The sequence below is a fragment of the Diaporthe amygdali genome, assembly GCF_026229845.1.
Source record: "Diaporthe amygdali strain CAA958 chromosome Unknown NODE_66_length_86194_cov_61_089297, whole genome shotgun sequence".
Classification (NCBI taxonomy): domain Eukaryota; kingdom Fungi; phylum Ascomycota; class Sordariomycetes; order Diaporthales; family Diaporthaceae; genus Diaporthe; species Diaporthe amygdali.
In genome coordinates, this window is record NW_026517086.1 from 29783 (window position 1) to 49934 (window position 20152).

The 20152-nt window shown below is 53.2% G+C and overlaps 8 protein-coding genes across 8 annotated transcripts; 2 read left to right on the plus strand and 6 right to left on the minus strand.

The window, feature by feature from the left end:
• Positions 1–202: 202 nt before the first annotated feature.
• Positions 203–2023, minus strand: J7T55_000446 (uncharacterized protein; the record flags this gene model as incomplete). The annotated part of the gene is made up of 2 exons (XM_053136141.1): positions 203–1421; positions 1491–2023. The coding sequence occupies 2 exons, from the start codon at positions 2021–2023 to the stop codon at positions 203–205; spliced, it is 1752 nt and encodes a 583-aa protein (XP_052986243.1).
• Positions 2024–3254: 1231 nt separating this feature from the next.
• Positions 3255–4910, plus strand: J7T55_000447 (uncharacterized protein; the record flags this gene model as incomplete). The annotated part of the gene is made up of 2 exons (XM_053136142.1): positions 3255–3729; positions 4063–4910. The coding sequence occupies 2 exons, from the start codon at positions 3255–3257 to the stop codon at positions 4908–4910; spliced, it is 1323 nt and encodes a 440-aa protein (XP_052986244.1).
• Positions 4911–5187: 277 nt separating this feature from the next.
• J7T55_000448 (uncharacterized protein) lies at positions 5188–6359 on the minus strand (the record flags this gene model as incomplete). Its single annotated transcript, XM_053136143.1, has 2 exons — positions 5188–6157; positions 6223–6359. The coding sequence occupies 2 exons, from the start codon at positions 6357–6359 to the stop codon at positions 5188–5190; spliced, it is 1107 nt and encodes a 368-aa protein (XP_052986245.1).
• Positions 6360–6690: 331 nt separating this feature from the next.
• On the plus strand, positions 6691–10210 carry J7T55_000449 (dna repair protein rad5; the record flags this gene model as incomplete). Its single annotated transcript, XM_053136144.1, has 2 exons — positions 6691–10037; positions 10132–10210. 2 exons carry the CDS (start codon positions 6691–6693, stop codon positions 10208–10210), a joined length of 3426 nt encoding a protein of 1141 aa, XP_052986246.1.
• Positions 10211–10562: 352 nt separating this feature from the next.
• J7T55_000450 (uncharacterized protein) lies at positions 10563–11333 on the minus strand (the record flags this gene model as incomplete). The annotated part of the gene is made up of 3 exons (XM_053136145.1): positions 10563–11018; positions 11132–11229; positions 11291–11333. The coding sequence occupies 3 exons, from the start codon at positions 11331–11333 to the stop codon at positions 10563–10565; spliced, it is 597 nt and encodes a 198-aa protein (XP_052986247.1).
• A 998-nt stretch (positions 11334–12331) lies between these two features.
• J7T55_000451 (uncharacterized protein) lies at positions 12332–14520 on the minus strand (the record flags this gene model as incomplete). The annotated part of the gene is made up of 6 exons (XM_053136147.1): positions 12332–12591; positions 12687–13007; positions 13091–13204; positions 13360–13556; positions 14250–14394; positions 14475–14520. The coding sequence occupies 6 exons, from the start codon at positions 14518–14520 to the stop codon at positions 12332–12334; spliced, it is 1083 nt and encodes a 360-aa protein (XP_052986248.1).
• An 821-nt stretch (positions 14521–15341) lies between these two features.
• Positions 15342–16292, minus strand: J7T55_000452 (uncharacterized protein; the record flags this gene model as incomplete). Its single annotated transcript, XM_053136148.1, has 1 exon — positions 15342–16292. The coding sequence occupies one exon, from the start codon at positions 16290–16292 to the stop codon at positions 15342–15344; it is 951 nt and encodes a 316-aa protein (XP_052986249.1).
• Positions 16293–17344: 1052 nt separating this feature from the next.
• J7T55_000453 (uncharacterized protein) lies at positions 17345–19005 on the minus strand (the record flags this gene model as incomplete). The annotated part of the gene is made up of 2 exons (XM_053136149.1): positions 17345–18358; positions 18493–19005. 2 exons carry the CDS (start codon positions 19003–19005, stop codon positions 17345–17347), a joined length of 1527 nt encoding a protein of 508 aa, XP_052986250.1.
• Between the last annotated feature and the right edge of the window lie 1147 nt (positions 19006–20152).

Here is a 20152-nt window from a genome sequence, read left to right on the forward strand (position 1 = left end):
CTAGCCCTATGCTGATAGTATGGTAAACAACAATAACAACCCTCCCCTTCCAACCGGATGATCCCTTGACCTAAGTGATCAAGATCCATCTACATCTTTAGAACATAAGAAGAACCATGAGACAGGACTCTTGAGGAGAATAGGGAACTCGACTTTTCATATTTTTCTCTGACTGGCTACGAGTCATGAGACCTAGGATGAATCAGTCGGAGACCTCCTCCAAGCTGCTGTACTTGCTACCAGTCCCGGACGCGTAATTGAACAAGCCGACACCGCTATCGCGTCGCGCGTCCAGAACGTTCTCCTCCTCCACCAAGTATCTCTTCGGCTCATCACTGCCTTTGCTGGATAGGATCTGATCAAGGGCCAGAGTGATCCGTTCTGCACCCACTCTCGCACCACCAATATTCGGCGCAGCTGGGCCCAGTCTCAGCGCTGCAAGCCTTCCCGCCATGAAGAGCGGCACGTCGTCCTTCCACATCAGATCATCGTTCAAACACGGGAATCCGCCGAGACTCTGGATGGGGTAGTCCTTCAACATGGTTTGCAGGTAGGGCAAGGTAGTCAAGTCGGACTGAATGCCTGTAGCGAAGTAGATGTAATCGATATCCGGCAAACCCTCGATGGGCGGCTCCGTCTTGATCTTCCACATACCGCCCTCGCCGTCGACGCATTCCTCGAAACGTGCCTCGTTAATCACAGTCCTCTCGAACATCTTCAAGTTGCCGCGAGCGATGTGCGGCTTGATACGCTTCATGAAGGCAGGCGTGATGCTTCCGCCGCCCCGAGCCTCCTTGATGATCTCCAGCCGCTCCTCGTCTGAGTCCGCTTGGTGGAAGTAACCCTGGTGCAGCGTCTTGTACTTTCCCATCCAGTGGAGGTCGACATCGAAGGCCTTGAGCTTGATTGTGCCGCGCATGATGTGCCAGACCTTGGTCACACCGCGGCGGATGGCGAGGTCAGAAAGCTGCGCTGACGTGAGGCCGCCGCCCACGACGAGGATGTTGGTCCGTTTGTGGGCGGCGACACGGGCCTGGACTAGTGGGTCGGGAAATGTGCCTATTTTCATGCTATGGCATGCTTGTGGCATGCAGGCGATGTGGTCGCTGTGGGTGTGGCCTGGGAAGGAGAGACGTGGAATCTGGGGGAGGACGGGGGCGTTGGCTGGGCCGACGGCGAGGATCACAGCGCGGGCGTAGCGGATGGTTTTGTCGGTGGTGACGGTGAAGAGCTTGTCCTCATCGTTGGGAATGTCCTCTACGTTGCTGTATCGGATGTCTGTGACTGGCTCTTTGTGGACGAGACCATCCAGGAGGTGGTAGCGCTCAGCTACGCAGTCGCAGTGGTCGGTGAAGAGGGACAGTGACGGTGTGTAGTAGTCCCATTGGTCCCGCTGGTTGATGTCGATCGAGGCGTCCTGCCTGGGGAACAAGATGCGTCAATACAAGTCGAAAAGTGCGAATTTCTGCAAAGATATGGCAAAAGCTCACCTTCCGCCGCTGAACTGGCTTCTTTTCTTCCTCTTGTGCTTGCTCATCTCCTTCCCTACACATCCTCTGATTTCTACCAGCTCGTTCTCCCGTCCATGGAAATGCGCATGTGACAACATGGCGTCCCTGTGCTGTGGGTCAACGTGCCATAGCATTGGACTTCGCAGATGGCTAATATCGAACGTGGAAAAGAGCCTCCGCCAGCGTCCGAGCCATTTGCTGTCGTCAGCATCCAGTACCGCAATCCTATACTCCGATTTCGTACTGGCATGCGGCTGTGACACAGGTACCTCCTTTCCAGTTTTGTAATGCTTCAAGGCTACCTTCGTGCCGTGCTTGCGCAGCCAGTGGAATCGACTGTGCTCTTCATCCGTGAACATGGCAGATGGTGCGTCTTCTCTGATGCGAGCAGCGGCAGCAAGGCCGCAGGGGCCGGCTCCAATGATCAGAACATCGAAGATCTCGGGATCAACATCGAGGTCATGTTGAGTGACCGAGGCGTTTGAAGGGTCACTGTCTTCCAGAAGAGGCATCTTGTGATGTGAGAATAGGACTGAGACGTTGAGTCGAGGCACTAGGGTTCAGGGGAACAGATACCGTAGGCTTTCAGGAATCCACGACACCTTGGTCCATCACTGTGCAGACATGGTGTTCTTTAAGAGACCGTCACAAACCCTCTACACTAATCAGCACCCCGGGCACCTTGATGGACACCACGCCTTGGGAAGCGTCCTTTTTGGGACCTGAGCAGTGGTAGCGTAGAGACTATGACCAACTGCCCCCCCCCCCAAACCCGGTGCCTTTTTCCCGTTCCAGCCTTCCCCTCCTGACCAGTGCATGGTATTGAAATCTTGCTGTGTATCTATCTTAAAATTATGTTCATAAATTCATCGGTAGTCATTCTGTCACGGAATTTCTGAAACGAACATTAACCTGCTCCATGACGATGCACTACTGCAGATATGCAAACGATTGCGACTCAGGAGGTGCTTGAGAACCTTGATGGCCCAGACTCCCGGCCAACTTGACTGGAGCCGCTTTCGTCATACTACCCGCTCAGAAACCCCGAATTGGATCCAAACGGTTCAGTCACTGTCCATAGAGGTTCTCAAATGGCTTTATAATCATAGCCGGCCAAACACATCTGGCAAGGCCGTTGATCAGCCATTTGTTGAGCATTAACTCCTGTTTGTTCGTGACAGCCATAAAACACATGTACTGTAGTCGTCATTTGCGACGCAATGAGACCGTATGCGCCAATCGACAGAGTCAATCTGGTTCATGAAGTACGTACACATTCTCAATTGAATGAAAGATCGGTAATTCCGCGCCAATAGTGAAAGAATACTAGATTTGGTCGCCACATATCCTTAAGGAATCCTTAGAACGAGAGAGTTCTGAAAGAAAAATTTAATGGACCAGCCTATTTTTACCGAAGTATCTATGTTGTTCTAGCGGGACGGCACACAGTGGCTTTCTAACAAGCCGTGCTAGCTCGAGCAGGAATTCACCGAGGCATTGTGCCCGGCTCTGGAGACAGAACCGATTGTAATAATAAACGATTCCATAGAAGACCTCGGTTCTATATTTCCAGGCACATTGTCCATGGACGATTCCAACGTAACTGGAAGGGCTGAGCACGAAATACAAATTGTCCTTCCCTCAAGGGAGTTTAATTGACTGCTCGCTTCGAACAAACCCAAGAGTTCGCTCAATTACAAACTTGCAAAAAGAACGAAACGCAACGAGGAACACTCAAGTAAGATGTCAGCCATACCGGCGCGATATGATCCAAGAGTGGTAGTCATACCTTGTGCTCCTGGTCGAGTACCAGATTTGCCTGTGCAAATCCTCTACCTCATCGCCCAGGAACTTCCGCAGCCAAAATCCGTCTTCAACCTCGCGATAGCCAGCAAGGGTACTTGGGACTACCTGCAACCGGCTCTCTACCAATGCGAAGTAACTTATGAGGCGAGACTGATACACAAATATGGCGGCGGGACCTCCGAGAAGGCCGCTCAAAGCAATGAGCCGAGCTGCCATGAGCAGTGCGGTGAATGCCAGGGACGAATCAATCTCGATGACAGAACCTTCGAGTCTCCGGCGCCAGAGAACTTACTTTGTACGGATAGACGAATCACTGCTCTGCACTGGGCTTCCATGCAGGGAGAATCAGCGCTTCCCGTAGCCCTGAAAGCTATACGCTCAGCTCTTAAGCATCAACCGTCCTACATTGATGGTATGGGTCTTAAAGCGCGACAATACCGTGAGGTTGCAAGTGCAAAAGATTACATACTTGTCTCCGCGGAACTTCCACCTCCCCTTTCCCTTGCCGTTGCGCAAGGTAATTTCCAGGTGTGTGAGGCCTTGATCGGTGCTGGATGCGATACGAACCTCTTGCAGAGACAGACTACATTTAGTAACTGGAGGTGGGTGACAGACGCCCGAGACACGTCGGCTTGCTTCAGAATTCACAAGGAGTGTGTGAAAGGCGGACAGTTGGCTTGTATCAGGCGACCCTGGTTTGCTCTTCCAGAATTCTTATATGCTGAGTTCCCCGGTTGTCATACAGCCGGCCACGTTGCGATTCAGTACGGAAATACCGAGGTGTTGGAGCTGCTTCTCCGAAATGGACTGAATATCAAGCTGGGGAGGCTTGCTCTAATCCACTTCGCAGTGATGGAGGGGAACCTTGCAGCTGTGAAAGCTCTCTTGAATCACGATCCGAGCCTTATTCATAAGCGTGTGTGCCGTCAGGATGGTTTTACACTGATTCAAACATTGTCATTCATGAAACAGAAAGCTGGGAGTGAAGACAAATGGAACCAACAGCTCAGAGACATGAATTCGTATCTGCTCGAGCGTGGCGCTGTCCTAGACGCCGAAGCCGGAAACTACGCAGTCGTAGACCTGTATTGGAATCAATCAGACTTCGAGGATGGAGAGGAACATGACGGAGAGAAGCTGACGGCACTGCAAATTGCTCTGAACTATGCGCGCTACTTAATTGCGCCGACCGACGCGCATCGTGCTCAGGTATTCACAGCACTACATGCAGCCGAGGTTTTCATCAGCATGGGGGCTGATTGGAGGCGACAACTTCCGTCAGACCCATCACAGAGAGGAATTCTGGGCCTCTGCCTCAAACGTACCGTCGAACTCTACGAGGACGTCAATAGTGAAGAGCCTGGGCTGTTTAAGAGGGCCGGGCTGGAGTTGTGTGACGAAACCGAGATGAGCCTTTATCGCGAAACCAGGAGAGCATGGGGACGGGTTCTCAAGGCTATCGTTGAAAATGCGGCTCTGCCCCAGGACGAGATGGCTCTGTCGACAGCCTTCACCTGGTTGACCCACCGGTGTGGAAATGAGGCTCATGGTCGTACAAGGCCGTTGGTAGGCTGCTTCTTTCCACCGGGGTAAAGCCGCCTAGTCAAGACGTGGAGAAATGGGAGAACTTGTGCCTTAGGAGAGATGAAGAAGGCCTGTACGAGGACGGAACTCGGAGTGATTGGGCTTTTCTCATGCCTGACACTGTGGCTGACGAGGTGGCGACTGAATAGGTAGACGGACGCCAAAGAAAAGGTAAGCACTTTTATATTGTAAGAGGTGATTTTCCAGGAGTCTCCCCCAGACAATATTACAGAAGCTTTTCATGTACACACGCGCGGCCCATGAACTGGACCATTGTGATTTGATTTTAAATTTGCTGTTTCCGGAGTGCTTGCCATACCCTCCATGGCAATTTCCAGCTACTTTTGACCTGGAATGGATCAAAGTTGGCCTTCTCAATCCTTTCCAGGTAGTCGCCAGCCGGTACAGCCTCCAGGAGCACTCCAAAGCCACGCTTGACATCCCGCTGTGTGGTGTCCTCCTCCTCGGCGTGACTGTGTTCCACCTCGCCGGCATGTTCATATTCGTGACCTGGGTCTACCCCCTGGCCTATGTTCTTCAACATCTCCCGCGCTGTAATGAGATGATCGTTGGCACGGGTGGCGACCTTGAAGATGGCATCCTGCAAGCCCTCTGCGTTCGGGCCATGGCGGAATACATCCTCCTCTCGCAGGCCGACCTCAGCCATGACATCGAGTGGCAACAGGAGGGCTTGACTCCTGCTGTTGCCTGCTTCCATTCCACCGGGCGTGTGCACTGGCCGAGGAGGTGCAGCCAGGACAGGCACGCCGCGCAGGGTCGCGACGATACCGCACGCCTTGCCGATGTGGCTGGCCAGATGGTCCATGTGTACTGAGCGAACATCCATTGCAGCCAGTGTCATGTACATCAGGGTGGCGTACGTGTTCTCTGCGTAGTCCTCCAGCGCAGCCAGGCTGGAAAATGGCCTGTTGCCCATGTGCTTCTCGCGGGTGTTGATGAAGCGCAGCAGCCAGAACTTGATCGAGCTTGCGCTGCTACTGGAGCCTGTCCTCTCGGCGAGGTCGGTTATGGCTTTATGCAGGAGAATGGAGATGGGCTCCTTGGGAGGATTGCCAGCAAAGGTCTTGTTGACGGCATCGCGCCAGAATTGCATGCGCATGAGCCCTATCGTGGGGTTCGAGACGGTCTCGGGCAGTCGGGCGAGCTCGAGGTTGAGGGTTCGCAGGGCGTCGTAGGCATTTTGGGCGGATCGAGGGACGAATTGGCGCAGGAGATAGGAGTCGTAGTCACCTTGTCTACAGTAGCAAGCAATGTGAGAAGGTTGCGCCGGGGAAGGAAGAAATGCTGGAGTGTTGCAGACCTCAATTGATTTACGCAGTATTTTCGAGCGCTCTCGATATCTGCTTCCGTAGCGATTCCTCTTATCGACCGGACACTGCCCAGCGCCCGGACAATTGGCCTTCCTGGACCATGTCTGAGGCTGTGGGAAAGATACATTGCATTGGGAAGAGCTCGAGGTCAGGCTCCCATCTTCAAAATGGTGTGTGCTCCCTCCCCATATACCAAAGTATCGAAACGGCAAGGGGGCGATAACTTCTTTGATGCTTCCCGCATACTGAACATTTTGGATGACGGCATGGGCAAGCTGGGACCCTGTCGCCCCACCTTTCTGACAAAGTGCAATGCCTTGAGTGGCTGCAGGCACCGACGCCAAAAGTCGCGCCCCCAAAGCGCAGGCGCGTCTCACCAGAGCACCCTTCTAAACGAGCATCCGGCCGTCGAGGCATCTTGCCTTCGCCACCGACTCCCAATACCAATTCTTCTCGCCATGACGACTCGCGCCATGGAGTCTCATACGAACGGCGAGCCTCCAACAAAGAAGAGGCGCTTCTTCACAGATCCAGACGAAATTGTCCGCCCCTCAGACGCGTCTGGCTCGGCAGCATCTCCTCCTGGACCATCTTCGAAGCCACGCTTCTTCAAAGATGCCAACGCAGATGCACGTCCTTCAGATGTAGATCAGACAGGTCAGAGGGGACTACTGGCACAACAAGAGCCGGAACCTGCCGATCATGCCTCCTCGACAGCCGAACCTGGCCCATCGAATGCAGGCAGTGCATCCTTAGTCTTTGATCAGGAGACCTTCGAAAGCTTTGTAGGGGACAAAGTCCAGCCTGATGTCCTCGAGCTGATCCGTGACAATTGTGGAAATGATATCGAAAGAGCTGTCAACATGTACTTCGACGGCACATGGAAGAACTTTAAGAAGAAGGCAAAGCCCACAAGCGTCCAAAAGACGATATCTAGGAATCCCAAGCCACAGGAACCCGAGCCTCCTGACGATCGGTCGAACGCAACTCTTCTATCTACCCCGGACTCTCGCTATATTGGCTCTTTTGGTGTGGAAGGCTGGGCAACAAGGAGCGGAGCGAACCTCCTAAAATACGGAGACACTGTCAATATCGAGCGTCAAAAGACCCAGCCTTTGAAGAGGCAACGAGTAGATGTCATCGTCAGGTTTACAAATGATAAGGGCATGGAGGTTGGACGTCTGGCAAAGGACAGCGCCAACTGGATTTCTACCCTGATGGATCAAAAGTGTTGCAAATTCGATGCGACATGCGTGTACGCTCCCGAACGCTTGAGGACAAACGACACCGTCTTCATCCAACTGCGTTGCTCTTTTCTCAAAAGTGCATTCCACAGGCCAGGCTTCAAAATGCCTGACAACCGAACAACAGGTCTCTATGAAGAAAAGGAGACGACCGAAGAACGGGATCTGCGCCTGAGACAAGTTGCGCTGGTGAGGCTATTCCAGGAAATTAATCTGAATCCGACGAAAATCAGCGCTGCCGCTGCTCGGCACTCACGTCAAGGCCTGCTGGATGCCGCCGAACTTGCCGAGAAACAGGAGAAGGAGCCGGCCAAAACAAAAAAGTCCGACAAGGACGACAAGAATGGCTCCTCGACTCCGTCAGAGGATGAAGACGGCACCGAGTTAGAACAGGACCAGCTCGATTCCCTGTACAAAAAGGCGCAGTCCTTTGACTTTGACACGCCCGAAGCGGAGCCGGCCAAGACCTTCGCCATGACCCTTCGTCCCTACCAGAAGCAGGCCCTTCATTGGATGCTGTCAAAAGAGAAGAACGAGAAGGAGAAGAGACGGGAAGTGTCTATGCATCCACTCTGGGAAGAATATGCTTGGCCGATCAAGGATGCAGATGACAAGGACCTACCCCGTGTTGCCGACCAGCCCTGCTTCTATATGAACCCATACTCTGGGGACTTATCACTCGAGTTCCCTGTCCAAGAACAGAACTGCCTCGGCGGCATACTTGCCGATGAAATGGGCTTGGGTAAGACCATACAGATGTTGAGCTTGGTTCATTCGCACAGGTCGGAAGTTGCCGTCGAGGCCAGGAATAGCTCCAGGAATGGTGCTGGATCCGTCAACAATCTTCCTCGCCTACCTTCATCAGCAGCCGGAGTTGTCTCGGCCCCTTGCACTACTCTGGTCGTGGCTCCCATGTCTTTGCTGGCCCAGTGGCAGAGCGAGGCTGAGAACGCATCCAAAGAGGGAACTCTAAAGTCAATGGTGTACTATGGTAGTGACAAAGTCGCTGATCTTCGAACCCTTTGTTGTGAGGCCAACGCATCCTCTGCACCCGATGTCATCATCACCAGTTATGGCATCGTACTCTCCGAGTTCACTCAAATCGCGTCCAGGGGTGGCAGTATGGATGGTCACCGCGGGCTCTTTTCTCTGAACTTTTTCCGGGTCATTCTTGACGAGGCCCATAATATCAAGAACCGCCAGTCTAAGACTGCCAAGGCCTGCTATGACATCTCTGCCGAACATCGATGGGTTTTGACCGGCACACCTATCGTGAATAAGCTTGAGGATCTATTCAGTCTCGTCCGCTTCCTCAGAGTCGAACCGTGGAACAACTTCTCTTTCTGGCGCACATTCATCACTGTGCCTTTCGAGGCGGGTAATTTCGTTAAAGCGCTAGACGTTGTGCAAACTGTGCTGGAACCTTTGGTGATGCGGCGCACAAAGGATATGAAAACACCCGATGGCACGCCTCTCGTGGACCTGCCTCCAAAGAGCATCGATGTTGTCGACATTGAATTATCAGATACCGAAAGACAGGTCTACGACTATGTCTACACCCGCGCCAAGAAGACTTTCCAGGAAAACGTTCAAGCAGGAACTGTCATGAAGGCTTTCACCACAATTTTTGCGCAGCTCTTGCGTCTGCGACAGACATGCTGTCACCCGATTCTTGTCAGAAATCAGGACATTGTAGCAGATGAAGAGGAGGCTGGAGCTGCAGCCGACGCTGCGGCGGGTCTTGCTGACGACATGGATCTCTCTTCGCTGATCGAGCGCTTCACTGCTGATACTGATGATGAGAAGGACGCAAATGCTTTCGGTGCACATGTCCTTGAGCAGATCCGAGACGAGGCCGCCAATGAGTGCCCTATCTGCTGTGAGGAACCAATGATTGAGCAAACGGTCACAGGTTGTTGGCACTCGGCGTGCAAAAAGTGTCTACTGGACTACATCAACCACCAGACAGATCACCACGAAGTACCAAAATGCTTCAACTGCCGTGAGGTCATCAACTCTCGGGACCTTTTCGAAGTTGTTCGCCATGATGACGACCCGGAGCTCAAAACCGGCCAGACGACACCGCGCATCAGCCTCCAACGCGTCGGTGTCAACGCCTCTTCAGCCAAGGTTGTCTCGCTGATCAAGCATCTCCGAGCCCTGCGCAGGGAGAATCCCAATATGAAGTCGGTAGTTTTCAGCCAGTTTACGTCTTTTATGACGCTCATCGAGCCAGCCCTGGAGAAAGCCAACATGCAGTTCCTCCGGCTGGACGGCTCGATGGCTCAAAAGGCCCGCGCGGCCGTGCTAGACAAGTTCCGGGACAGCAAGAAGTTTACAGTGCTCCTACTCAGTCTCAAGGCGGGTGGGGTCGGCCTGAATCTCACAAGCGCCAAGAGGGTGTTCATGATGGACCCGTGGTGGAGTTTCGCGGTCGAGGCGCAGGCCATCGACCGTGTGCACCGGATGGGACAGGAGGAAGAGGTCAAGGTGTACCGTTTCATCGTGAAGGATAGTGTGGAGGAGAGGATGTTGAAGGTACAGGAGAGAAAGAAGTTCATGTGAGTGCACACACCCCCTTCCCTCTTTCTTTCCCCCCTCCCTCAGCCTCTGATATTTTTATCTTTGCGCATTTGCTGACTCGATCAATTGCAGTGCTACATCTCTGGGAATGATGAACGACGAGGAGAAGAAGATGCAGCGGATCGAGGATATCAAGGAGCTATTGAGCTAGATGGGAGAACGGGTCACATTTTGGGGCGTGGATTTATTGTTACGGACTCATGGCCTGAGATACGGGTGACTCATATCTCGGAGGAGACGCTCATCATAGCATGGCTAGACATACTTGCTCCACATACCAATTCATGTGTTAGAATTGACGGCGTAGAAGCAAATATCACGCATATTTATAAATCGTCCACTCGTCTCAGCCAGGCTTGACTTGCTTGCCAATCTCGTCACTCAGTCTCGCGCAATTGCATTGAAACCGATTGTTCTCACTCGATGCGCTGTACTGACTGGTTTGAGTCAATATTGTGTGGATGATTAAATGAAATGCTAATTGTAACGACAAACTGAACGCATTACACAGAGACAGCAGCCTGCAGCTCCCTGACCTCCTCACTCGCAGCACCCTTCTCCACCTCACCAGCCTTCGCCGCCTCCTCGTCGCCAAAGTTCTCCCTGCCAGCGGCAAAGACCTTGTCGAACTCGTACTCGCTCCAGCGGATGTCCGGGTTGAGGCCGGCAAACTTCCAGACGCCGTCGACCTTGCGGTACCAGTGCATGTTGTAGCTGTGGGCGTGGCCCTTGACCTTGACCTCGGACAGGGTAGCGTCGGTGTAGACCTGGTGCGGCACGCGCAGCTGGTGGTGGCCGACGACCTCGGTGTCCGACACCTTCTCCCACCGCGAGCCGCCCACAAAGTGCTGCGTGCGCAGCAGCGGGTTGCCCAGCACCGCCTTGTCCGAGATCATGGCGATGAACTCCTCCGCTGGCATCGCCGGCCAGAGCTTGTCCAGGAATGAGCGGTAGTCGATCTTTGGGACGGGATCTTGTTAGTGGCTTGTTGGCTTGCATGGTGATTTGCATGTGGCGGTCTTGAGTGGGTGTGTGTAGTGGGTGTATGGGTGTGTGTGGGTGCGAGTCTTACACGCAGAGTGGGGGCAATGCATTTGCTTAGCCGCTTCCAGTCCTTGGAGTCGTAGCTGTCTGCCCACTCGAACAAAGCGGCGTTGAGGCCGAGGTAGTCTGGTGGTCCAAGTCAGTCAAATGTCGTCCGAAAAGATCCCATATCCTAATTATCTCATACCTGAGAAGCTGATCTCATCTGAAGATGCTGGCATGGAACCCATGGTGAAGGATATTATTACACAGATGTTGTTCGGACTGCAGCAGAGGTATTATTGACCGGTAAGTTTTTCAAACATTTCACGAATACGTGGGCACCCCCACCGAGATCGAGAGGACGGCGATCTTCTTTTTATCAATCTCACCACACCCCCTGCGCCAGGATCGAAGGAGGGTGGTCCGACACGCCGGTGTGCCCCCCCTGTTCCGGCCGTTACCCGGACGTCCGGAGGTGGTTGGGGAAATGCGTGCTGGCCGTGCCGACGACCCCCCCTGAGCACTAGGCCACAAATCCCATCACTTATCATATCCCGCTTAATCCGCGTGCATGTCCTGACGCAGAGTCCCCCGGCCGAGACAGTGGCGGCACGCATGTATGGTGGCATCGGGCTGCATGATCAGGAATATGCCCCCGGGAGGGTTGGGTGCGTGTTGTGATTTGCACGTGGTGGTGGGTGTCTTATTCAAGCTCCTCTCCCGCCCGAAACCGAGCACCCGCTCGGGTCGCCAAGACCTCCTTCGACGGGTCGTGCAGTTTCGGCGCCGAGCGTGCTTAACATTCTTTCAAACTTGGTTACCTTGGCCTATCCCCCTTTGTGTCTGTCGTCGGTCCGCCCTTCGAAACAGCGGATGACGCTAGGGCTGCAGCCACGGCTGTGCTGGACGACATCCTTCTGGTAGCTCCGTCCAAATTGGAGCTCGTTACCGGGTTGAGAGCACCTTCGTACCTAAATATACCTTCCACACATTTATCGGCATCCAGACATTGGGCTGGTTGGACTCCACGAGTTGGAGGCATTTGTTCTGGCGACCTAGCATATGCGTCATATTGGATGCAGATATGATGAGGCACTGGACAATATCCAATTCTAAATACAATCGACAACGAACTTTATCTGATTTTTACACCCAATTAACCATAGTCAGAAAGTTCCCTTGCACGAGAACACAGCCACCGCAAACGCAACAACTCGCCCTATCCAGAAACAACGGGTCCGCCTGCTCAGATATTAGCCTGTTGTGTCCAGTCTATACGTCCTCGTTTAATCCGACCATCATTTCGGTCCGGGTCAAATGTGCTATCGTCGTCGGCGTCCTCGTTGTCGTCGCGGAGAGCGGGACGCTTTAAATCCGCCGGTCGCGCATGATAGCCGCTCATCAACGTGCCGAAAATCCGGCAGCGGTGGGACTGCGCCAGCCGTATTGCGAACGGGCTCGGCGGAGCCTCTTGGCCCTTCCACTCGTCGATCCAACCTCTCTCATCTTCCGAGCCCGTATTTCCACACAGCTATGTCTTGTCAGGCTCCTGAATCTGGAAAAGACATTGAGTAGAGTGGGTCGCGAGTCGGTGTACTTACATGTCATATCGTAGACTTCGCCCGCACGGCTAATCCACACAGGCCGACGGTCTGGATCAGGGCCATGTGATGGTGCCCCAAGATCATCGGTCCTTGAAGGGGCCGGGATCTCCGATCCATCGGCCGCTGCTAGCTCGTCCGGGTACACGTCGACCAGGCTCTCCAGCTTTGCTACTATCAAGTCCCGCCGCTGGAGCAGCCGCAGCATCCCTGGACACGGTTGGGGGACGCGCAACCTGTGGGAGATGTCCGTGCCAGCACCGTCGAGGACGTCTCCTAAGAGTATGCGGTTTCGCACCATGCCCTCCCAATCTCCAAGGGCTTTTGACGAACATTTGTTAGCATCAATGGTCTGACCAGCGGGGCAGCCCCATGCAGCGGAAAAGGAGAGGGAGGATGCTCACGTCGCAGGTCATATACCATTCTGTTCACCGCGACCTCGTGCCGGGCCAGCTGGTCCACGGCGATCTCCTGGACCACACGGCCTATGCGGAGATAGTCATAGTCCTCGATACATACTGCAGTATTTCGGTGATATCGTGCGAAGTCCTCTCTTGCCTCTCGACCAGCGTATTTCCTCAATATACTCTTGCCACCAGGACGAAAGTCCATATAGTATTCCACAATTTAGTCCGTGTGGTCTGGATATAAATCTTCTAGAAGAGGCACTTACGTGTCATGTCATACACACCACCCCGAATGATTATGTAGGTACCGTCTTCCGGGTAGCATGCAAGCTCCTTATCCGAAAAGACCCTTTCAGCATTGGGCGGAGGGCCTTGAATAGGGACAGCCTCGGCCAGTCTCGCAACTTTGTATCGCCCCTGGATGCCCCTGACAACGGCTTCTAGGAACCCTCCCCCTTGACATCTGCTCCATTACGAATATGGCATGTTGCATCTCATGCGCCAGTCTGTTGCCCAGGGCAAAAGCCGCATGTGCCTTCTGCGCCGCTATAGCTGTAGTGTTCAATAGCGCCCAAAATCATGCTGATAATGTTCTTATCTGGGTCAGGTTGGAATGTAACGCCCGCGGCCATTCTAGCAAGCCCGACGCCTGGGGCCATGAAGCTGATTTGAATCGATTTGGACCAGTCATCTATGAGATCTTCCAACTCGTCAGCAGACTTCTGTTCGGAGGATCTCTCAATCCAGTAGCTCGAACCCGTAGCCAAATGTTCTCTCCCCTTTGTACCGAGGTGGTAGCATCCGCAAAAGGCAAAGTCAACGACGCCCGGACGGAATCATTCGGCATCTGTATGCTAGGCCTAAGTGAGTTCCAAAATACCGGGTCATCCACGTTGAATGTCGCATTTGGTGGAAGGCCAGGCAGTAGCCGTTCTGGGGCTGCGTAGCTGTCGCTCAAGCGGATGTCGAGGTTATGCCACCGTGCCTAGTGTGGGAGTAAGTCACTGCATATTTGCAAGGATTGCTAGGGAGGTGAAAACATATCTCAGCTTCGCCACTAACCTTTTCGAAGACCAAAAGTCAGATGTCTTCGTTCACGCGCTCGTCGATGTTCAACTTTACTGGCATGCGCAAATCGAATAAAACCGCTTAATACATTGGTAAGCCGGCGAGTCTCTCTCTTTGCGCGGAATCATCCAGGAATAGTCGATCCAGATCAGCATCACTGGGCATTGGCAGCGGAACAATATTGTCAGGGCTTGCCTCCGGTGGGAGTTCATCGTAGTGATCAATGTCGATGTCTGGAAATGTGGCATGGAATCCCGATCGTTTCTCTACCTGCCATGGGCCACAGGACTCGACTCCGAACCTTGATGCCCACGGTGAGGCAGGCTGATCTTGGACTGGGTCATCCTGGGCTGAATCATCTTGGGCCGGGTTGTCTTGGGCTGGGTCACCTTGGCCCGGGTTGGCCTGGACCGGACTCGCCATCAGCACGTCGCCGGGGAGGTCAACAGACAAAAGTCAACAGGGTTCCCGTGAGTTAAACGCAAGGATATGAGCGGATAAAGCAGTAATAGAAAATGAGGCTGGTAATACAGAACTTGGGCTTTGTGAGAGCCCATGTCTCGTTTCGAGCTTGAGAATTTCTCATGCTGTTTTTGGGAGCCGCACAAAATAGGATTGATGGAAGGCTAGACAAGATCTTCGACCTACAACAGCACATACACGCTGACATGCCATTGGAGGTATAATTTTGGTCCCCGAACAAATCCAATAGTTTACCGTCTCGTTCCGCATCCGTCGCCTTTTCCGACCTTGTTCTCCCTCCAGTCCAAAAAGAACCCATTCTTTGGATGGGAGATCCTGATACAAGCCAATTCAACATCATTCAATATCGCCGTTTTCTCACAACCAGACACGGCAGGTGTTGCTGACATCTCTCCTTGGGCGTGCTAATGTGACTCTCTTCCTGGGACACGCACTTTACGCATCAGCCGCCGGACAAGGTTCTTCCTAGCTTCCGCCGTTGAATGGACCGGCTCAAGGCCAGTTTTCTCCAGAATACCATTGATACGGTTTTGCAGGCTCAGCGTTGCGCCAAGCCTTGTCGCGGTGCGTTAGCGGCGCTTTCTGCCGTCGGTTCTGAGAGCTTCCACCATTCTTTGAGTCTGGCCAATCAGGCGCATTGTCTCTGGTCGATGCTCGTGTTTCAATTTCGGCATCGTCGAATTGGCCCAGCTAGCTTTCACTCCAGGTGAACTGGGCGGGAGGGGCTGATCATCATGGGCCTGGGCGTTCTCCTCTCTCGAAAGCTCGCTGCTGTGGCGACCGCTTCGGGGCTAGCAATCTTTGGTTTTGTTTTTTGCTGCTTCTTTGGTTCTTTATGATTCGTTGCCACCTTGGTAATTGATTTCTTCAATCGGTATGCCCGCTTTGCATTCCTGCGTGCATAACTTTCGTGGCCTGTGCTTTGCGTGACCGTTTTTGTTGCTTTTGTAGTGACAGCATCTCCAACAGCAACATTCAAGCTGGAAGCTTGTGAATTTGTCGTTGTCTTCCTGGAGATGCGTTGATTCGCCTGCTTCTTCGGCTGTGAGGCTTTTGTGTCGTGTCTAGCGGGGCGGTTCTGTGCCTTGCCAGGATTTCCAAGTTTCGTCGAGGTTCCATCTCCCCAAGCCAGGCAAACTTCTCTGATCTTTGGCTCGACTTGCTGCCTTGCGTCTTCTCGCGCGACTCCTGATTTGAGTAGCGAATCATACTCGGTTTCGCAGTGGCGGACATGTGCTCGCACAGCCAGACGCACTTTGTGGTGTACGTTGAGCTTTCCCGCCCTGCCTACCTTTCCCTTGCCCTTCTTTAGCGCCATCTTCAACACATTTCGCAATGATTCAGCAGGAATCCGAGGGTAAATCTTCAGGACCTCCTTCTGAAAAGTCTTGGTAATAGTCTCATCTCGCTTCAACACATTGGCAGTCCTATCGGTACGGGTATTTATCTCTTGAAACTGCACGCCCACGTAAACGTCGGTTGGCACGCCGAGCCCAATTTGTTGCTTCTTCCCATCGATGACAACATAGACAGAGCGGCCACTTGCTTTTGTCAATCTTCGACAGTGGCCAGTTATGTAGACGTTACCCTTGGGCACAAATGAGTACCCAGAGGGAAGGGACTCTTTTGGTAGCTTGGTCTCGGACATGGTGTCTGGGTTTGTGCTCTGACTTGAGGGACCACTGAGCCTGATTCTTGTTGCATGTCGAACGCCAGAAGCACGAGGTCTCACAACTTCCAAGGGTCCATCACCTTGGCAAATTGTCAATTTAGAGGCGGCTTTCTGTGCGAAGAGTTCTTTCTGGGAAAGGCTTCTTCTTGGCTGCGCAGGAGCAAAAATTCTGGTAGTCGGGATGGGTTGAGGTGCTTCGGGCCCGATACAGTGTTGACCTCTTGTAAATCAGAAGGTGTTGAGTTGAGGATGTTGTGGCTGAATGGGAACTTACGAGAAGTAAGGTGAATTATGAATTGCTATCGATTGCAATCAAAACACCTAGGTGCTACTGAGCCGTGGAAGCGCTCAGATTAAAGAAGATAGACTTGGGAGAAGAGAGGTAACGTCGAACAAAGGCCTTCCAAGTTTTCCCTAAACCGGCAACAGTCCAATGCCCAACGATGGCAGGTTACAAAAGGAATGAACTGTACCCACGTTTGTGGAGGTGCTACACCAACAGCTAGAAATGAGCTTGAAAGTTGCCATCAAATGTGGCCACGTCAGGCTGGATGTCGACGCGGTTGTTGTTCTAAGCAACGACGCGTGTAGTCCAGGACGTTACCCCCCCCCCCCCCAGGGTTGTACCCTTGCAGTGCTAGGTATGCAGTTGGCCACCACAGACTTCCAAAAAATAGGCTTTCAACGTGGATTTTTCCATGCATGGATACCGTTCATTGTTTCCTTTTTCTTAGAATTCTCTGACTTCTCAAGGAACCGTAGGAGAATTCTTGGTTCTAAAAAAATCATACAACCAACACCCCAAGATCACAATCACACGCCTTGGTATTGTAAATATGCAGTGCTGCTTGTCAAGGTAGATCTTTTCATATCTCCATGGTCATGCACATCCAATAGTCAGAATGTGAAGAGTCTCGAGGACACTGGATAAAATCAGGCTTGCCACAAGCAGTACCATTGAATTATTTACAAGACTTTGCCTGCTACGTAGGCACCTCCAGGCGAGCCTTAACAAAACTTTCCCAATATCAGAAAACATACTTCTGGCCAGGTGAAGCCAAGCTGATGATTTTACGCTCAGTAAACTCCTCGACACCAGCAATGCCACCAAAGCGCCCATAGCCGCTGCTCCCACCAACCCCTCCGTTCGGCAGCGTCGCCTCGATGTACACTGTCGGCCCATTGACATGGCAGCTACCAGCCCTCACGCGCCTGGCGACGTCCAGCGCACGCATGACGTCCTTGCTAAAGACGCTCGCACAGAGCGAGAAATCGCTACTGTTCGCTGAAGCAATGGCCTCCTCCTCCGTGTCGAATTCGAAGAGGCACATGATCGGCCCGAATGACTCCTTGTGGAAGACGTCCATCTCCGGCGTGACGCCTTCCAGGACATGCGGCCGCATGATGGTCTTGTTTGGGCCCGAGATGGCCATGTCACCCTCGATGATCTTAGCTCCTTTCTCAACGGCTGACTCTAATAATTTCAAGACTCCCGCAGCAGATGCCGGCGTGAACAGCCCCGAGATAGATACGTCTGGGTCTGCGATGTGATTGCCCGTCTTTAGCTTCCCGATCCTCTCGAGCAACTTAGCCTTGAAATCTCCCATGATGCTCCGGTGCACAAGCACCCGCTCCGTGCTCATGCAGACCTGGCCCGAGTTGCTGAGCGCGCCGAACACGACCGACTCGACCGCGTCCCCGACGTCTGCGTCCGCGAGCACGATCACGGGCGCCTTGCCGCCCAGCTCCAGGACGCACCGCTTCAGCACCGTCGACGCCCAGCCGGCGATGATGCGGCCGACACGGTCGGAGCCCGTGAAGTTGATGCGCTGAACCTTCGGGTGCTTGACGGCGTGCTCGGTCACGGCTGGCGTCTGCGCCGGGCTGGTGGGCAGGAAGTTCAGACATCCTGGGGGCAGGCCGGCTTCGGTGAAGGCGCGCACGATGAGGTGCTGTGACTTCGGGCTGAACTCGGAGGGCTTGAGGACTATCGTGTTGCCGCAGATCATGGGGCAGGCTATTGCCCTGGCGGTTAGGTTTACCTTGACATACAATTAGTACATACTCTTCAGTTCAAAAATGTGAGAGCATTCGTCTTTGAGTAAGGTTATCCCATACAAAGCCAATAAAGCAGGGTTCAAGCAACTTCTTCTTCAGGTGAGAGTCGGGGTCTTACCGGCGCATTCCACGGAGCAATAGCAAAATTAACCCCAACAGCCTGCCTCTCGACCAGTATGGTCGTACCAGGCCGGTCAGCAGGAACAATCTCGCCCTTGATGTGCGTCGCGAGACCAGCGACCTCCCTCAGCACATTCACGGTCGACAGGATATTGACCTTAACCCAGGCCTTCGTCGCCGAGACCTCGCTCGAGAGCAGCTCGGGCGCGTCCTTGCCCATGTACGTCTCGAGGATGTCGGCGGCCTTGAGGAAGATGAGTCGCCTTGCGGACGGGCCCGTCCTGGACCACGTCTGGAAGGCCTCGTGGGCGGTCTCGATGGCCCGTGTGTAGTCGTCCGCTGTCGCCGACGCGCAGTCGTAGATCTTCTGGCCTGTCATTGGATTCGTCACGGGAAATGTGGCCCCGTCTGAGCTCCTCACGTACTTGCCGCCGATGAAGAGGAGCTGGTCGTTCTCGAGGGCTGTGTAGCCATTTTGGCTATCGCCGCCCGCGCTATCGTCCGCTGGCATCTTGTGCGAGTCGCTCCCGTACTTTTTTTGTCTTCTTTCTGCTGGAGTTGGCTTATGGCTTGTCATTGTGCAAGTCGTTAATTGCTTTCGGAAGAAATAGTGTTTTTACGCCACTGGAGTGGAAGTTGTGAATGTTAATAGTGCTGAGAAGCCTCGGCAGATGCTGGTCGTATGGTGGAAAAGAGATTCCCCGCTAGATCAGCGGCTTGCATGGACGTCATCGGTGGACGAAATGCTCTCCTGTATTGCGTTGTCTAGGTGTCATCACAATTCTTCGAGATGATCCCGTCTTCATGAGAGTTATGTCTGAAAGGAAATTTTATTTGATTCAATTCCTATCTCAACGCAAAACTACCAAGACTCGGTCGTCCTGGCCTGAGCTGTGACGACGAGGCTTCAAGAGCTCCGTATGTGGGGCCGAAGCCTCGGCGCCGGAGAGCAAGCTCTCCGGCGAAGTGGAGTCATGATTTGACTTCACCCGGTCAAAAACCCGCTGGCTCAACCAGCCAGGTTGTGTCGCTGACCCAACAATTTATTTCCAGTTTGAATAATCGATCGTGTCCAACTCTTCTTTGAAATGACAAGGTCAGTTCCATCACGTCCCAGAGACCTAATTGTGCTATCATTGCAGGGATGTGGTTGTCAGGTCCTCATTTATTTGATGTTTCCGCCCTGAAGGAGGGACTGCCACCCAATTCCGAGCGACAGCGTGAATAATTGTGATGGGATCCAGAAATGGGTGTCTCTGTCCACACACCACTTTTCCAGGATAGCTCGCTGTTCTTCTCTGTCCAGATGTCCCCCTGGCATGACAAGCGTGGCAAGTGCATTTATTGCGAAGCAAAAACCAAAGACAACCACGGTGACTACTTCTAGTAATGGCTGTACAAAGTACCTTCCGGATCTGTGAGATGAGTAGAGCAGGCAGTATTGGTTCAATACAGGGCGGTGCACGTCGGAACAATGAAGCGATTCAGAACATGAGGCACGAGAATGACTCGTGATCTTGCTGAACGGTGGTATCGCCGTCAGTTCTGTCTTTAACCTTTTAAGTCTAATCTTAACCCCAGAGTATTTCCACAGCACCCCCATTCCATGAGGTCGTTATCGATGGACCAGGCATCAGCGAACTTGATGCTTAGCCGCT